Source organism: Euprymna scolopes, chromosome 14, assembly GCF_053919585.1.
Source record: "Euprymna scolopes isolate OS-2025 chromosome 14, ASM5391958v1, whole genome shotgun sequence".
NCBI classification, from domain to species: domain Eukaryota; kingdom Metazoa; phylum Mollusca; class Cephalopoda; order Sepiida; family Sepiolidae; genus Euprymna; species Euprymna scolopes.
In genome coordinates, this window is record NC_136495.1 from 120,729,577 (window position 1) to 120,750,276 (window position 20,700).

Here is a 20,700-nt window from a genome sequence, read left to right on the forward strand (position 1 = left end):
CCTTACATTCTCAGAGCGAGGTATTTAGTCTCATAATTGACTTGTACTTGCTTCCGCTATCACCATGGATCAGTTGAATCAGCTCCACCCGTTGAGTTGTCCGCATCTTGAATTTAGACTGACCACGCCCGATGATCCAATGCTGCTGTAACCCTGAGCACAAACCATTCACAGTTCTAGCGATGTAGACTGTAGAGGTGAGGGCCCAGAATCAGTTTGGCATCTTGTTTCACCGTCTTGATCCAGGTCTTCAGTTGCCTTACGCAACTTTTTTTTCTCGGCCCTACAGTATGGCCAGATCAACAACTTCACGGATGAAATTGGCTGATTGCTGGCAAAGGGCTAGGCCAAACCATCAGAGGCGCCTATGCAAGTGAGGATGCTTGTCAGCGTGTGGAGACAACTGACTTGTATACACGTTAGATAGGCACTGGATAATTTACTGACTTATTCGTGTTTTTTTATCGATAGGAGAGAAAAACTATTTTTAAGATCGGATTTTTTCAATTTTCAATACTTATCGAATGAATGTCTGTAGAAAACATATGTAAGAACACTGCCCAACATATAAATTACCTTTCTGTGAAATTTGCAAAACATGGACTCAGCCGTTTCGGAACCAATAAGGAAGGAACTAACACTCGCACAAAGTGACTTTTATATAATAGTAGAGATATATCCCACCCCTTCACTGTTGAGGTTCCTAGACTTTGGAATTCCCTCCTTGTTTACCTGACTGTACAAACCTGCAGACATTTAAATGTACTGTGAACAGACATCTCGCTGCTCAACTCCCCACAGTCCCTTGTTAGACATGATCTTAAATAGTAGCCTCTTACGTCCAAGTGGCAATACTCCTTGTTTGGGATTTAAAAAAAAAACAAAAAAACAAAAACATTTTTGCTCCACTTTAAAAATGCAGTATTTTGAAGTTCATAACATTTAAATTTGCGGTTGTAATGTGAAAAAATATGGAAAAGTTCATATGCAAGCCTATATATTTTACAAGTAAAGTTTCATTATTGATGAAGAGAAATTTCCATAAAATTGCTTGGCAACATATGGCGCCAGGTCAAAGCAGAATCAATGTACTTTTATTGAATTTAATAAAAGAAAAAAAAAAAGATTTAACACAAATATCAATTTTTATGTATGGGTGTGCGTATGTGCACGAGAAGTGCTAGAAGATAAGGTGGGACATTATACTAAGACATGTTTCATATGATACGAGGGTTTCTTGATAGAGAGAGAGAGAGAGAGAAAGAGTGGAAGACAGAGTGAGAGAGACAGAGAGAACGAGGAGAGAGAGGGAAACAGTGATAGAGAGAGAGGCAGACTGAAAAAAGAGAGAGAGAGGCAAAGTGAAAGAGAAAGAGGCAGAATAAGAAAGGGTAGAATAAGAGAGGAGGGCAGAGAGAGAGAGAGAGAGAGAGAGAGAGAGAGAGAGAGAGAGAGAGAGGATCCCATTACCATCAAAGAGAAAATCTGGATTGTAGAATGTCTGATTTAAACATATACACGCAGGCATAAACTATGAACTATTTTTTTCCAATAGTTCATATCAGTATAAATATAGTATATGTCTTCAGTTATAGTCGAGACTGTCTGCTCTTTTTGACTTCCGGTTTCTGCTGTCTATTCTACTGGATAATTAAACAGTCGAATAGACAAGAAAGCCATTCTTAACATGGGAAGGGAGGGGCTTTCACATCATCTGAGAAGAAAATAATTATTAATCGGAAAGGGCCATATCTTGCTTGTCACTGTCATCCCGTCTGGAGCAGAAATCAGAAAAAAAAAAGAGCAGACAATCAGACAAAAAAACAAAAGAGAGAAGAACCAAGATTATAACCTTGGTTCTTCTCTTTTTTAACTTTTTTATTCTGTATACTGTCTTTTCTTGCTCATTCTTGAAAAAAGAAAAAAAATTAATTTATGTAACAGAGTGCAGATGTGCGTATGGCAGCTGTATGCAAATGACCGAGCTGTGTGCGAGGTGACGTCGCAGCTAGGAAGAAGGAAAAAGAATATAAAAATAAGATGTGTACAAACTGAGGATCACATTAGAAAGAGGACAGAGATAGACGTATTACACACATGGGCCGAGATTGACAGGTTTGAACAAGTACCTGGAAAATAAATGTCTGTTGTTTTAACGGAAAAAAGTGAATTGAGTTATTCCTTGCTTTAGTTTCCTTGCGACGGTGTCTACATGTTAACGCGTGTGTAACATTACATTTTAAGACCACCTTAAAAAATAAAATAAAAAAACAAATAAAAATACTAACTCCAAAACAAAATCCTTATTCTCACACAATTCTGATTATGTATTCTATTATCAGGGTAACTACAAATATATTTTTATCTCTTATGAATGTAGTACGCATTGGGGAGTACTAGAAGTTGAAATTGCTTTACTCCTAATTTGAACGAGATTTAAACTAAAAGGAAATCACAACGATTAGCAAAACTCTAACAAATTTCAATTCAGAACTTTAAATTTCAAGCATTTTAAAAATCCTTCACATGAAATTCAAATGCCGCTCTTTACAAACAGACTTTTCTTTCTCCAACTTTACAACGTGGCAAGGACGAGGAAAAGAAAAAAAAAGAAAAAAAAAAGAAAAAGAAAACAACATCCTGAGGATGGAGTTTGTCTCCGAAATATATTTATGTTATAAATTTTTAATGAGTGAAATATTTGTTTATTTTCCTAATATTACGTTGTTTTCAAGCGCACTTGATGTGTATTTTATTTTATGTTTCTATATGGAAATCACACACTTGACGATAAAATACTTTAAGCTTGATTTATATCATAGAAGTATTTTTTTATGAAAACCGTTTGGTAGAAAAATGGATGAAGGAGGAGGAACAAAAAAAAAAAAATAACCAAAAGAAAGGAATATTGCCGTTACAATTACCAATACTCATTTTCTTCATTTGAAATCAAAATGACAAATATCTTAGTTTTGAATTAAATATTTCAACCAGACATTAAGTGTTGGCTGAAGTAGATTGCATCGGTAGGAAGTCGAGGACTTGGATGACAAAACCATCAAGGACGAGTTGGTAGAGCTCTCAGGTGGTCAACCTTTGACAGTTTAAATGAGATTAGTTAACCAACTGCTGCAACCTTGCTCAAAACCAACATGCATCGGTTAGCCAGGGGAAAAGTAGGTGAATATGATTGCTACAACAGTTAACTAAAAAAAAAATAAATAAATAAATAAAAAAAAATGATACCTGAATTACTTAAAAAAATATATTTGCAAAAAGATTAACAACAGTGGCAGCAGTAACAAAAAAAAAAGCAGATATGCGAATTAGGAAGAGTGCACGAGAAGAAAAAAAAAGGAGAGAAAAATACACTCGGGAGAGAAACAAAGTTGGCGCCGAAGGAGACAGATATAAAAAAATGAAGATGAGAATGGGTCTGCTGTGCCCAGCATGTGGTCAGAAGAAAGAGAAACGCATGCCAGGCTAAAATGGACAGTTGCAGCGAGAGTAAAAAAACTTTTGTTAAAAAAGAAAGAAATGCTGACAAAAATTTTTATTTCTTTCTTTCCAGATTTATTTTTATGAATTACTAAAGTCAAGTTTAACGCCATGTAACATTACATGTGTAACCTTTGTAAGCATCAACGATCCCAACACTGTTTCTGCTCCATCTTCTCATTCTTATTTTGGCTATGTCATGATGGTGATCGCCACGAGTGCAAGCAGTGGTTTACAAGTATGAAAAAATAAAGTAAAACAATGGAAACCCAAACTTTGATACACGTTAGTACTTTAAGTGTGTGCATGATACCATCATGGACAAGGTAAGCCCTGCAAGCACCAACGTCTACATAAGAGTTAAGTTTCAGTGTATCAACTAAGATCCAATTGAGATAATCTGGCTGTTGAGGCCATCACTGTTGTTTAGTTGAACTCAGCTCATTTCAGATCTGCTCCAAGTTTTCAATTGTCTCAAAGTGAAATTTGTCTATAAACTAACTCTGACTCCTAAATTTCTTGACTCAAAATTAGAAACACTATTTCCAGTTTTTTTGTCTTAGTCACTGCCACACCTGATTAATAAAAACTGACTACTTGCACACTTTGTCAACCACTCCTAATTGACTATTCGGAAACTGACCACCAACTGTGAGGCGTCTTCCTGTCTTGAGGGTTCAAGTAGATCTTAGTACCCCCTCCCCATTCATTTTACTTTTTACTAATCTCAACTCTTATACTTTTGCATTGTTAATGTATCATTTCTTCCCAGTGTCAGAGAATCTTGACTTTGGGTTTAGAGCAGGCATAGTATCACAAATTTTTGCAAAATATAAATAAGGTTCATTGAAAGTTTGGGGGCGGGCAGGTCGCCCTATATCTGAACAAAATCCAATTTAATACCATGTTTTATGCATTTATATACAACATTTTATGGATTACTACTAGAAATAATTAGTTGAAAAGCGCCGTATTCATTGGTAAGTGTTCATAGCAATAAGAATCTGAAAAACTTTTTTTTTATTAAATGAAATCTTATACCATGACTCACTGAAAAAAAAAAAAAAAATTGATGTTGAACATATTTTTGAATTGCAGAATTTAAGCATCATGTTAGTTTCATCACTACCCTCTATTCTTCTGAGAATAAACATATATATAAAAAAACGGAATATTGATCATGAAACTCATTTTCAGTTGGGTAATGTCAGGTCACCTCGTTACTCCTGAGTGTTTCAAATGAAGAAAAAAAAAAAAAAAAAAAAAAAAAGAATGGGAGAGGTGAATGACTCTAGAATAACCAAACATAATAATGGGGTAAGGGAGAGAAAAAAAAATACCTTCATTTTATGGAAAACCATTATAAGCAGCAGAAGTCTTCACAGCATACCAGGGGTTTCTTAATAGGAGGGTTGGCAGCTCTGCAAGAGGAAAAAGAGAAAAAAAAAAAAAAAAATTTATATAAGAAAAGGTTTATATAAAACACCTCTATATCTACATGGGTAATAGAATACATTTTATATATATATATATATATATATTATATATATATATATATATATATATATATATATATATATATATATATATAGAGAGAGAGAGAGAGAGAGAGAGAGAGAGAGAGAACTTAGTGAGTTAGAAGAAGAGAGTAAATTCAATTCTATAAGAAGAGACTTATCGGGATAATATAAAGCTCAACAAATTTCATTGGAGCTTATATATATTATATAGGAAAACAATAAGAATGAAAAATGAAGTCACAAAAACTATATATTGGTGAATATAGAATGGTTCATTTATTTAATAATGATATACAAACATTTAGTTGGGGGATAGAGGGGACTCTTCATACCAAGGTATTTTGAAGCCTAATGCTTATTATTTCGTTCCTGATGAATCCCACACTAGACGTTGCATCCCTATTATGTTACCTAGTATCTTCTGTACTTTTCTGATGAGAAGCATTAGGCTTCGAAATACCTTGGCATAAAGAGTCCCCTCTATCCCCCGAATAAATGTTTATATACTCTTATTGAATAAATGAACCATTCTATATCCACCAATATATAATTTTTGTGACTTCATTTTCCATTCTTATTATTTTTTATATATTTCTGTAGAAATATATTTTCTTATAATATATACCAATCTTTATTTAAGAAGCTCAATGTAATTACAGAGCAATATAGAGAATAAATAAGTTTTTGTTTTATTTATTCTCTCTCTCTCTCATATATATATATATATATATATATATATATTTACGGATGATATTCATTGATATTTGAATCAATTAACTACAAATGTAAAATACAAGGCTACATATATACAGATAGAATTTATTGCTAAAAGTGATATATATATATATATATATATATATATCTAAAATTGGTTTATTAATTTGGGCTTTGATTTTGGCAAGAACAGCAAGACAAAATAATTGTAGAATGATACACACACAAAAAAGATTTAATAAAAACACAAAAACATTAAATATAATCATTGCAGATACATTTTGAGGTCATATGAAATGGCTACTAGAATAGATACTATGATTAATATTACATACTTCAATCTGATTGGCTCATAATGATTCGACTACGGAGTTGATAGATCCACTAGTATACACTTTAGTTAGTTGAAAATAGCAGGACATGGAAAACTACCAGGAGGTTGGCAGACGTTAACTCGATGATTCAGAGCTGAAAACTGCTTAAGCAGTGGGAATGTACTAAAAATGAATAAGACATCACATGACTCAAAGAGAGAGGGTGATAGGAAATTACAGCCCATTGGAAAGCGTTCAAAGGTGGAAATGACTTGGGTTGACAAGATATAATTAATTAAAGATTTCCATCTCCATCTCTCTGTCCCTCACCCCCTTTCCATTAACTTCGGTTACGATTATGGCAAAAGATAATTGTGGGATGCTATGATAGATCATTGAAAAATTAAATACAACCATTTGCAGATGCATTTTGGTGACATATAAAATGGCTACTAGGACATATATTAGGGTTAATACTAAGTACTTCAACCTAACTGAACCAAGAGAGTCCAATTAATAATATAATTATGATAAAGAAACATTATTTAAAATGATATAAGGATTCACACAGCTAATCCTGTTAAAGAATCAAACGGCTCAGAAGAACATGAATTTATTCAAACTAGGTCAATTATGTCTTAATTGACCTAGTTTGAATAATTATTAGGACATAAGTCAACTGACAAGGTAGCTACCAAATTTGGTCTATGGGCTCATCTGGATTTCGTCTAGTTTCCAAACAACCCAATCCACCTGTTCGTTTGTCCTCATTTACTTGCCTCTTCAAGGTGTCATTACATCCAATATCGGTGCCATGGATTCAACAACCCCACCCCCACCCCAAGATATAACTTGGACTCCCACTAAGAGAATAGTTCCTATTTATTTGACTCCCCATGAGGACAGAGTTAAACACAAGGTCGGTTTTTAATGTCGGGAAAATCCCACCCACCAAAAGAGGCACTTTGGATTGCAATAAAAATTGCCTCGGTCTAGAAGAATTTCTTTCGCCGACAGAGGACATAATAGACGAAGTGCACAGATTCTTTAAGTGTTCCTTCATTACTTTCCTCGATCTTGAAAGATTTCGCAGAATAATCATTCCTCAGGATTGTCTAAAAGAGAAGTGATCAGTTTCAAGAGTGATTTTGAATGCCCCCCCCCATCACAGCCAAGACCTTAGCCTGATAGATTTCTTTTTCTGAGGTCTCCCAGAGCTATACATCGAGACCCAAAACCACTATGAAATGGAAAGAAGTCACAGAAAGACGGTTCGAGCAATACCTCAGTTGGTTTATAAAGATGTCATGAACAAACTGAAACTAAGCCAATAAGATATTAGTTTAGTTATAAAGTGGCTAGCAAATACAAGGGTTGTTCCAAAAGTTAGACCTTTTAGTTTTTTTTTTTACTAAAAACTAAAATGTTGAGGAGCTCCCAAGACGTGAGACGTACTATTTAAACAAGTACCCTTTTGTACCCCAGAATTGTGAATTTCATACTCCTAAGAAACTTCCTCCTTCGGAGGAAGCCGGTTAAACCCTGAATAGGGTTGGTGCTGACTGCACATGCACACACAGTTCCATGGATTAAGCCAAAGGTTCTGTTCAAAATTCCATACAGATTCTCTGAGTTTGACAAGATATACGGCTTTAGAAGGTCAGAGGTTACATCAGATGAAACACTATGAGGATAACACCCAAAATTGGAATAGTAGTTCAAATAATCTTCATCTCAAAATTTAGAAACAGGGTCACAAAATGTTATTAATAGAAGAAGAAGAAGAAGAAGAAGAAATGAGAAAAATGCTCAATAATTACTCTTATAATGTAAGGGAGATAAGTCATATTTCAAGTTGCAAAGATTTATCTTCCTTACAGGATTTGATCCATTGTTGCCATCGTAACAATCTTCCTAACCGAAATATTTTTGCTTTAAAATAAACTGAAGCCAAAGATATGCTATTGTGGAAAAAAGAAAAAGAGAATGAATAAGCAGCATCAAATATTGTTATATCAGATGCAATGCTATTAGGTCTAAATTCTAAAGTTAAAATTAGAAAAAAAAAAAAAAAAAAATGGATGAAATGTATGTAATTTAAAAAGAAAAAATTGTAACGTGTTCACAAAATATTCACACTATGAATGACTCATTCGTTTTTTTTAATACTTTTGATAAAACAAGAATTTTTTTTTTTTTTACTAAAAGACAGAACTGAATAACATTTAAAGTGTTAATTTACTTTCAAATTTACTGGCATTCCAACATTCACTGCTGATTGCATGTGAAACCGAGATGTATTTCTTTTAATTTCTTCAACCCTTCCTGAATTTCATATTCCTGAGATTAAATTCCAGTTTAGGAATTTTGCACAAAAAAATAGTTTGCACAAAATGGGAGCTAACGAGAACACGACGTGTAATTGGATGTTATTTAGATGGTAATTATTCTTAACCATTTTAGAATTTCTTAGAATGTCTTTGATGACATTTCTGATTGATTTGCTTTCTTTCAAAAATACTTTTTTTTTTCTCTCTCTCTCTTTTCCTTATGTTACTGAGATTGGAACATGTCTGAACAAAGGTTTTTCGAAAATGTATTCAGACTCGTCAATATAGCAACCACTAATAAGTAAACAAACTCAATAAAGTAGCATTTCCTGTTTTTTAAATATATATATATATATATATATATATATATATATATAATCAATGAATGACAAAAGTCTATATTTCAAATTTCGTGATTCTGACCATCTTACAATTTATTCCTTTAATTCAGTTGACACTTACAATTCTTGACAGGTATAAGATATTTGCAGCTTTTCTTCCGATTTTCGGATTTTGTAATCATGCCCAAACGCATTTTCTTTTCTTTTAGTGGATTGATTGTTGCTATTTCTTCTGATGAGTAAAGGGCAAAATAGATTCATCGATTGATATAATAATTAAGTGATTGATTTTGTGCTACGAAACAGATACTGTCAAGAACTGTAAGTGTCAACTGAATTAAAGAAATAAATTGTAAGATGGTCAACACCATGAAATTTGGAATATAGACTTTTGTCATTCATTCATTATATTACTCTGTAATTATATTGAGCTTCTTAAATAAGGATAGGTATATATAGAAAGGAAATATAAGTGAATAAAGTATATTTCCACAGAAATTTATATATATATATATATATATATATATATATATATATATAACTACTTCATTTATTCACATAAATTTAATATACAAAAGTATAGATTTATGCGTAAACTTTAAGTATTTACTTCAACAGTGCTCAATACGTAGGTAGAGCTAGTTAGTAATTTATAAAATATATATGGCGATTAAGCTACACTGAATATTCTGCGTTTCATCCAGCTATAGGATTCGTCAGGCTTACGAATCCTATAGCTGGATGAAACGCAGAATATTCAGTGTAGCTTAATCGCCATATATATTTCATAAATTACTATATATATATATATATATATATATATATATATATATAGATAGATAGATAGAGAGAGAGAATGTCAGGCCTCTACGGACAAATTTATCTCCAGATGACCTTTGATAACTAAATATTTTTGTTTACTAGCCAAATAGAAAAGTTACTAGACAAATCCATATGATTTTTAGAATATGACATCTTCGTTCTGTGATGAGTATGTACATCATAAATATTTTTCTGCATTTTTTTTTTTAAATAAGTGAAATTCTTTTAACCCATACATTTTTACATCAACTTTTATACAAATATAACTTTTTGCATAAAATATAGTTTTCAATTTATGTGCGAACCAGAAAAATTTTATAGTCTGCCCATTAATATCATTTTTTTTTTTAACTAATTTTTTGGTCTTGGTTGATGGAGGAGAAATCCTTCATGACCGATACATTTTTTTTTTATTTTAGTTACTGACCAGAGTGCCCCTTTTTTAAGGAGCTGGCCTCCCTCTCCCATTAAAAACCGATCTTATGTCTAAGTCTGCCCTCGTGAGGAGGTAAGTAAACAAATATTTCTAGCCACCACTTTGAAAAAAATCACTCACAAATACGATTGTTGCACTCGCAACGCAACGTGAAGCCCTGAACATGTATAATAATTTAATAAAATGTGTTGCAAATTTTAGTCAGACTTTATTATCATAACAGTTATACAATTTTGAGTTTTTTTTATGTATAAAATAAAAAAATAAAAAAATACTATTTTATTTTTATTTTTGAAAGGTATTCACACTAAACAGGTTGAACTGACTCCTTCCGAAGGAGCAAGTGCCAAGGGAACATTAAATTCACAGTCGCCAGTAATTTTTGCTGCATTTTTTGTTAGGAAGCCAGTATCTTCAGACATCCTGATCTGGTCGCACCTGATATGCTACGCTTATAAAAAAAAATATATATTTTTGAAGTGCATATTCCTTTCAAAATATAATCTAATAAAAAATATATATTTTTAAGTGCATATTCTTTTCAAAATATAATCTAATAAAAATATATATTTTTGAAGTGCATATTCCTTTCAAAATATAATCTAATAAAAAATATATTTTTGAAGTGCATATTCTTTTCAAAATATAATCTAATAAAAATATATATTTTTGAAGTGCATATTCCTTTTAAAATATAATCTAATAAAAACTATATATTTTTGAAGCGCATATTCCTTTCAAAATATAATCTAATAAAAAATATATATTTTTGAAGTGCATATTCTTTTCAAAATATAATCTAATAAAAAAATATATATTTTTGAAGTGCATATTCCTTTCAAAATATAATCTAATAAAAAATATATATTTTTGAAGCGCATATTCCTTTCAAAATATAATCTAATAAAAAATATATATTTTTGAAGTGCATATTCCTTTCAAAATATAATCTAATAAAAAATATATATTTTTGAAGTGCATATTCCTTTCAAAATATAATCTAATAAAAAATATATATTTTTGAAGTGCATATTCTTTTCAAAATATAATCTAATAAAAAATATATTTTTGAAGTGCATATTCTTTTCAAAATATAATCTAATAAAAATATATATTTTTGAAGTGCATATTCCTTTTAAAATATAATCTAATAAAAACTATATATTTTTGAAGCGCATATTCCTTTCAAAATATAATCTAATAAAAAATATATATTTTTGAAGTGCATATTCCTTTCAAAATATAATCTAATAAAAAATATATATTTTTGAAGTGCATATTCTTTTCAAAATATAATCTAATAAAAAATATATATTTTTGAAGTGCATATTCCTTTCAAAATATAATCTAATAAAAAATATATATTTTTGAAGTGCATATTCCTTTCAAAATATAATCTAATAAAAAATATATATTTTTGAAGCGCATATTCCTTTCAAAATATAATCTAATGAAAAATATATATTTTTGAAGTGCATATTCCTTTCAAAATATAATCTAATAAAAAAAATATATATTTTTGAAGTGCATATTCCTTTCAAAATATAATCTAATAAAAAATATATATTTTTGAAGCGCATATTCCTTTCAAAATATAATCTAATAAAAAATATATATTTTTGAAGTGCATATTCTTTTCAAAATATAATCTAATAAAAAAAATATATATTTTTGAAGTGCATATTCCTTTCAAAATATAATCTAATAAAAAATATATATTTTTGAAGTGCATATTCTTTTCAAAATATAATCTAATAAAAAATATATTTTTGAAGTGCATATTCTTTTCAAAATATAATCTAATAAAAATATATATTTTTGAAGTGCATATTCCTTTTAAAATATAATCTAATAAAAACTATATATTTTTGAAGCGCATATTCCTTTCAAAATATAATCTAATAAAAAATATATATTTTTGAAGTGCATATTCCTTTCAAAATATAATCTAATAAAAAATATATATTTTTGAAGTGCATATTCTTTTCAAAATATAATCTAATAAAAAATATATATTTTTGAAGTGCATATTCCTTTCAAAATATAATCTAATAAAAAATATATATTTTTGAAGTGCATATTCCTTTCAAAATATAATCTAATAAAAAATATATATTTTTGAAGCGCATATTCCTTTCAAAATATAATCTAATGAAAAATATATATTTTTGAAGTGCATATTCCTTTCAAAATATAATCTAATAAAAAAAATATATATTTTTGAAGTGCATATTCCTTTCAAAATATAATCTAATAAAAAATATATATTTTTGAAGCGCATATTCCTTTCAAAATATAATCTAATAAAAAATATATATTTTTGAAGTGCATATTCTTTTCAAAATATAATCTAATAAAAAAAATATATATTTTTGAAGTGCATATTCCTTTCAAAATATAATCTAATAAAAAATATATATTTTTGAAGTGCATATTCTTTTCAAAATATAATCTAATAAAAAATATATTTTTGAAGTGCATATTCTTTTCAAAATATAATCTAATAAAAATATATATTTTTGAAGTGCATATTCCTTTTAAAATATAATCTAATAAAAACTATATATTTTTGAAGCGCATATTCCTTTCAAAATATAATCTAATAAAAAATATATATTTTTGAAGTGCATATTCCTTTCAAAATATAATCTAATAAAAAATATATATTTTTGAAGTGCATATTCTTTTCAAAATATAATCTAATAAAAAATATATATTTTTGAAGTGCATATTCCTTTCAAAATATAATCTAATAAAAAATATATATTTTTGAAGTGCATATTCCTTTCAAAATATAATCTAATAAAAAATATATATTTTTGAAGTGCATATTCCTTTCAAAATATAATCTAATAAAAAATATATATTTTTGAAGCGCATATTCCTTTCAAAATATAATCTAATGAAAAATATATTTTTGAAGCGCATATTCCTTTCAAAATATAATCTAATAAAAAAAATATATATTTTTGAAGCGCATATTCCTTTCAAAATATAATCTAATGAAAAATATATATTTTTGAAGCGCATATTCCTTTCAAAATATAATCTAATAAAAAAAATATATATTTTTGAAGCGCATATTTCTTTCAAAATATAATCTAATAAAAAATATATATTTTTGAAGCGCATATTCCTTTCAAAATATAATCTAATAAAAAAATATATTTTTGAAGCGCATATTCCTTTCAAAATATAATCTAATAAAAAATATATATTTTTGAAGCGCATATTCCTTTCAAAATATAATCTAATACAAAATATATATTTTTGAAGCGCATATTCCTTTCAAAATATAATCTAATAAAAAAAATATATATTTTTGAAGCGCATATTCCTTTCAAAATATAATCTAATAAAAAATATATATTTTTGAAGCGCATATTCCTTTCAAAATATAATCTAATGAAAAATATATATTTTTGAAGCGCATATTCCTTTCAAAATATAATCTAATAAAAAAAATATATATTTTTGAAGCGCATATTCCTTTCAAAATATAATCTAATGAAAAATATATATTTTTGAAGCGCATATTCCTTTCAAAATATAATCTAATAAAAAAAATATATATTTTTGAAGTGCATATTCCTTTCAAAATATAATCTAATAAAAAATATATATTTTTGAAGCGCATATTCCTTTCAAAATATAATCTAATAAAAAATATATATTTTTGAAGCGCATATTCCTTTCAAAATATAATCTAATAAAAAATATATATTTTTGAAGCGCATATTCCTTTCAAAATATAATCTAATAAAAAAAATATATATTTTTGAAGTGCATATTCCTTTCAAAATATAATCTAATAAAAAATATATATTTTTGAAGCGCATATTCCTTTCAAAATATAATCTAATAAAAAATATATATTTTTGAAGCGCATATTCCTTTCAAAATATAATCTAATGAAAAATATATATTTTTGAAGCGCATATTCCTTTCAAAATATAATCTAATAAAAAAAATATATATTTTTGAAGCGCATATTTCTTTCAAAATATAATCTAATAAAAAATATATATTTTTGAAGCGCATATTCCTTTCAAAATATAATCTAATAAAAAATATATATTTTTGAAGCGCATATTCCTTTCAAAATATAATCTAATAAAAAATATATATTTTTGAAGCGCATATTCCTTTTAAAATATAATCTAATAAAAAATATATATTTTTGAAGTGCATATTCCTTTCAAAATATAATCTAATAAAAAATATATATTTTTGAAGTGCATATTCCTTTTAAAATATAATCTAATAAAAACTATATATTTTTGAAGCGCATATTCCTTTCAAAATATAATCTAATAAAAATATATATTTTTGAAGTGCATATTCCTTTCAAAATATAATCTAATAAAAAATATATATTTTTGAAGCGCATATTCCTTTCAAAATATAATCTAATAAAAAATATATATTTTTGAAGTGCATATTCTTTTCAAAATATAATCTAATAAAAAATATATATTTTTGAAGCGCATATTCCTTTCAAAATATAATCTAATAAAAAATATATATTTTTGAAGTGCATATTCTTTTCAAAATATAATCTAATGAAAAATATATATTTTTGAAGCGCATATTCCTTTCAAAATATAATCTAATAAAAAATATATTTTTGAAGTGCATATTCTTTTCAAAATATAATCTAATAAAAAATATATATTTTTGAAGTGCATATTCTTTTCAAAATATAATCTAATAAAAAAATATATATTTTTGAAGCGCATATTCCTTTCAAAATATAATCTAATAAAAAATATATTTTTGAAGTGCATATTCTTTTCAAAATATAATCTAATAAAAAAAATACATATTTTTGAAGTGCATATTCCTTTCAAAATATAATCTAATAAAAAATATATATTTTTGAAGCGCATATTCCTTTCAAAATATAATCTAATAAAAAAAATATATTTTTGAAGCACATATTCCTTTCAAAATATAATCTAATAAAAAAATATATTTTTGAAGCGCATATTCCTTTCAAAATATAATCTAATAAAAAATATATATTTTTGAAGCGCATATTCCTTTCAAAATATAATCTAATGAAAAATATATATTTTTGAAGCGCATATTCCTTTCAAAATATAATCTAATAAAAAAAATACATATTTTTGAAGCACATATTCCTTTCAAAATATAATCTAATAAAAAAAATATATATCCCATAACATCATTCAATACACTGCTGATCAAAAATTTAAGACCACTTAAAAATCTTTAAAAAGAAACCCTTTTTTAAGGATAGATTTTAAACTCTTCCGACCAATACTACCAATGCTACAATCTAAAAGGTTATGGAAACAAAAAGCTACATTCCAAAGATTTATTTTTAAAATTTACATTTTTATTAAATTAAGCTTTTTATACATGATCCAAATTAAAAGACCAGGGACAAATTTTATTAAATTGTACGAAAAGTGTATGAAAACATTCAAACTTAATAATGAGTTCTATCTCCACTGCTTTTGATGACTTCAAAAATTCTTTGGGGCATGCTAGAAATAAGGGGTTCCATTAAGGTGCGGGGGATCCTGCTCAAGTTTCTGAAGATGGCTTCACGAAGTTCATTTTTTGTTGAATATTGTTTGCCATTTCGATAAACCTCTCTTGTCATCCATCCCCAAACATTTTCAATTGGGTTAAAGTCCGGTGAACATGCAGGATTTCCTAAGAGATAGACTCCATTTTCTTGTAGAAAGCTCAAGGTCCGTCTTGCAGTGTGGATTGCAGCATTATCCTGTTGGAATAACTATCCATCCCACACAAACGATGGCTCTTCATCATCAAAGATGCTTTTTGTAGCATGCTAACATAACCAGCTGCTGTCTGACGACCCTGCACCACCTGGAGCTCCATTGTTCCTCTGTAAGAAAAGGCACCCCATACCATTACGGACCCTCCACCACTATGACTTGCGGAAAAAATTTCAAGGACATGTGTTTGTTATGCCAATATCGCTGGAAGCCATCAGGACCATCTAAATTGAATTTTTTCTCATCAGAAAACAGGACTTTCTTCCACTTCTCAACATCCCAGGTTTGGTATTCACAACCAAATCTTAAGCGATCCACTTTGTGACGTGGAAGCAATCAAAGAATTTGTTTACGCTTTTTATTTACCATGCCTTTTTGTTGTAAGTGTCGTCTGATGGTTATTGGACTGCAATCAGCATTTGTAACCGCGTTAATTTGACTACAAGAAAGTCCTCTGTCATGCATAACAACTCGTCTGATTATCCTACTCAACGCAGGATAAATTTTGGGGGCCTACCAAAGGATTTTGCTTTTCCATAATTTTCAGTGTTCTTTAGAAAGTTGCAAATAACAGTTTTACTGCGATTTACCTTAGCTGCTATCGCTCGCTGTGACAAACCTTGCTTATGGAATTCTAGAATTCGAGAGCGCTCAACTTTGGTTAGTTTTCTTGCTTTAGGCAAGTGATTACACAGTGATTGCTAATCTCTAACTGAACTAAAAACATTAGAATTACCATAAGTCTAACAATTTATACCCTTGGTCTTATAATTTTGATCATGTGCAAAAAGCCTGATTTAATAAAAATGCAAATTTTTAAATAAAATTTTTGGAATGTAGCTTTTTGTTTCCATAACCTTTTAGATTTTAGTATTAGCAACCTTAAGTCGGAAGAGTTCAAAATGTATACTTAAAAAAAAGGTTTCTTTTTAAAGATCTTTAAGTGGTCTTAAATTTTTGATCAGCAGTGTACAAAATAATTAGTATATTTCACATTTAATAAAAATCTATATAACATTATTCAGCCAACACCACTGGACCGATCATGACCAAAATTGACATGATAATGGTCCCCCACAAAGGGATGGTGCACACCATTTTTCAAAGTCAAAGGTTAAGGTCGGTACATAGCTGTATGCTCGGATACCCGTTTTGCGAGTTAAATATTTAGATATTTATAAAGAAGCAGAATAGGTAATTGTATCGGAATTGGGAAAAATATAGGAATCGTCCCATCATTAATATATATATATATATTATATATATATATATACATACACACACTCACATATTTTGAGGGAATTAGACCTTGAGTCTAAACAGAAGAGTTTATTTTAATATACTAATAAATGTATTAATACTATTAAAAGAAAACAGTGCTCATTGTATTGTAGATATATAATAAGCTCGAGATATATATATATATATATATATATATATATATATATGCCTATTAGATAGAGAAATAAAAAGGAACAAACAAGGTTATGTTTTCATCAACGTTTTGTCTTTATTTTGAGACTTCCTCTGGATGAATGAAATTTTTGTTTTGTTTTCTTAATTTCATTCATTTCTCTATTTCGTCAGAATACTATTTCCCTTTATATATATATATTCCTCTCAAACCTCTGGCCTTGATAGAGGGGAGACTAAAACTTGCTATGGTTTCAAATGATCTGAAATAACAGCAAGGGGAGATTTGATTCCAAATATTTCTATGTTATATCTCCCTTCTTTTGGAAATCGGGTCTGATTATGAATATCCTTATAGACTGTGAAATTTATTTTATGTATGAAAACCAAAGAGGGGAGATATAACATGAGAAATATTTGGAATCAAGTTTCCCTTGTCATTTTAAATCATTTGAAACCATAGCAGCAAGTTTTAGTCTCCCTTGCATCAAGGCCAGAGGTTTTGGGGAAATATCAGATATTTTGTAATTCATATGCAAAACTAGAAAAACAAATGACTGTGATTGAAGCATTTTATGGTTGTAAAAAAGTGCCAAAAATAGTCTCTGGATGATCGATGATCCTCTTATTGTGCGACTTTAAGGGCAAATCTCACACAGACTACTACAAAATTCAGATCATTACTTTTCCAACGAGCCTTCATTTATTAAATTATGATCAATAGTTGCTGAGATTTGGAACTCATAAAATTGTCAAAAAGGTGGTGTGTGTGTGTATATATATATATATATATATATATACAGGGTGATCCCCCCAAAAAAAACAAAAGCTAAATGGAGGCCATCTACAACATATGCTGTAGAACGGAGAAAAAAAGGCCAAAGACCCTTGTGTTTTGATGTGATGTTTTGAATATAATAAACTAGTTATGATCAAAGTTTCATTTCATTCGGACAAAACACTAAGAAACGGGGCCTAATTAGAGTTGGGGCCCGTTTTTTTTTGTCACCCTGTGTGTGTGTGTGTGTGTATATATATATATATATATATATATATATATATATATATATATATATATATATATATATACACACACACCAGCGAGTTGCAGCTGGTGAACAGTCGACAAATGTCCTTTGGATATGCTTGAACGAGCTTCCATCCCAACTGATTACCTAAGGTTGTGTGGACAAAACTGGAGTTTCGAAGTGTTGAAATTAAAGTTTTCCTTTAAACTGCCGAATACTGTTAAATGTTCATGCAAAAAAAAAAAAAAGTTTTTTGCAACGTTCTTGCCCCCCCCCCACACCACCACCACACAAAACGACAATCCTTTTTCTCTTCCCGTTTCAATGAAAATCTGTCTTTCTTTCTTCATACAGACACGCGAATTAACCGTACGTTCAACAGACTCAGAGTCAACAATCTCCTCACCCAAGAAAGAAATACTGGCTTTTTATATGCTCAAATTCGACCGCGTCTTAATTTGCATATGTCACCGTTTCAATTCCTATCGGTCAGGTTTCGAGTTTGAGTGTCGGTGACTTGTCACAATAGGACACGCCATCCTTGGACACTTGTTTCCCTGCCTGTTGTCACAAGTTTCCAACAAGATAATGCAACAACGCATAGCTTGAACAAGTTCTTGATGAACTGCCGCTTTAAGTAATCCAATTTACCAAATTTTCACTACTAACGATTACTATGATAGTTTCCCACTGATACACTCATTAACCCTTATCCTCAAGTGGCCTCCGTGCCTTGATAAGTGGTGTGTCTCCTTTGTAAAAAGAAAAAAAAAATTCAAGGTTCTTTTAAGCCAATAATATTTAACTCTTGACTCATCTTCCTTGTTCTTCAAATCCTAATCCTATACAAAATCTTTGTGGATGGACGGCTAAAGAAGTGTATAAAGATGGAATCTAATTTAAGACCAAAGAAGATCCTTGTAAGGCTGTGTTTAATACTTGACACATTCTAGCAGAACTCTTACCAAAGTTCGTAAAAAGCATGCCCAATCGAAGTTTTCGAGTAATTAATAAAAATGGCGGATATACAACCTATTAAATTATTTTCACCCTATTATTTATAAAGTTATTCATAAATTTGTGTTATGATCTTATAATTTTGATCAGCAGTATTAATCTTAAATTCAAATTTCTGTTCTCCTATCTTTAATAGTTTTGGTAATCTTCCTGTTCCTATTTACAATGCCTCCCCACGGGACAGAGTTAGACACCAGGGTTGTTTTTTTAATGTGGAGAAAAGGAACAAAAATAAAAATTGTCTCAGTCGTGAAGGATTTCTCCTCCACTGACAGAACAAGAAATTGAAGTGCAGCATCTAAAGAACCCGAAGGCCAAGAATTTCCCTGTTTGTTTATTTGATATTTATCTAATCTATTTCATGAATTAGACAAAATAATTTCAATTCATATTCTTCAAAACATCACCGAAATTTGCAAGCTTTACAGCTAGTCGTACCATTTTGACCAGCACCGTATATCTGGAACATTTTTATTCTTGTTTATAGCTTTAGAATTCTTTTCTTTTTTTTACCCTTTAAAACTAAAAAAAAAATATTTTTCCTTCATTGGAAAATGATTTTGCCAATAAGCCAATTAATTTCCTGCCATCACTGAATCAATTTGATTTCATGAATTCACTATAGTCCTAACGTCATTTCAGGGATCATCAGTTGTTTACCATAAAAACACTGTTTCAGGAATTTAAAAACAAAACAATATATTAAATCATGGCTCCTCAGCAGTGTAGATTAAAAATCACCTTCTTTAAACACGAGAACAAAAAGTTCCGAATATTGGATCTATTTTTTTTTTTCTAACTTATTCATGTTATCTGTGGTATCCGTACTGTTGTTAAGGGAGACTGACAAACCCACTTAGCAACAAAATCTCACACCTTCACTATTGAAGTCCTTAAATTGCCAGAAAGCTTTCTACTCTAACAGTTTCTTCCCTTGAACAGCAAGATTTTGGAATTGCCTTCCTGCTACCTGCTTCCCTGAATGTACTGATATGCAGAAGTTTAAATGTAATGTAAACCAACATCTTGTTAATCTTTCCTAGGCATGGTCCCAAATAGTAGCCCCTTATGTCCAAGTGACAATATGCCTTGTTAGGGGGTGAAAATGATTTAAAAAAAAAATAAAAAAATAAAAAAAAATGTCAAAATTTCGTCCTAACAAAACACTTAATCATCTATATATATAAAAGCGAAAATGTGTGTATGTATGTTCGCTTTTTGTGTATGTCCAAAAAAGGCATTTTTCAGAGAAGCGGTCGGTCGGCTCGCAACTTCTTAAAACTTTTTATATCACATAGAAATCATAATATCTCCGAGTTAACAATGGAGCTCACCTGTCTATTTAATTTGCTCGACTTCAGGAAGATAAATATTCAACATTTGTCACTCGCCGCATGTGGATTTGGCTTTTTCCTATAATAAAAGCGACATTAATTCTGGCGGTATTTTCCGTCTTTCGGCGGAAATGTCCGAAAGCAATCAGATTTGATCAATGT

At 29.4% G+C, this 20,700-nt stretch overlaps 1 protein-coding gene across 7 annotated transcripts in view; it reads right to left on the bottom strand.

The window, feature by feature from the left end:
- LOC145293258 (uncharacterized) overlaps positions 1-20,700 on the bottom strand; it is a 554,756-nt gene that overhangs the window by 313,616 nt on the left and 220,440 nt on the right. For all 7 annotated transcript variants that reach the window (XM_080139853.1, XM_080139849.1, XM_080139847.1 and 4 more), the window contains exon 3: positions 4,839-4,919. In XM_080139853.1, the coding sequence (XP_079995979.1) occupies positions 4,839-4,859 (21 nt within the window). In that variant the 5' untranslated portion in view covers positions 4,860-4,919. The remainder of the gene's footprint in view (positions 1-4,838; positions 4,920-20,700) is intronic.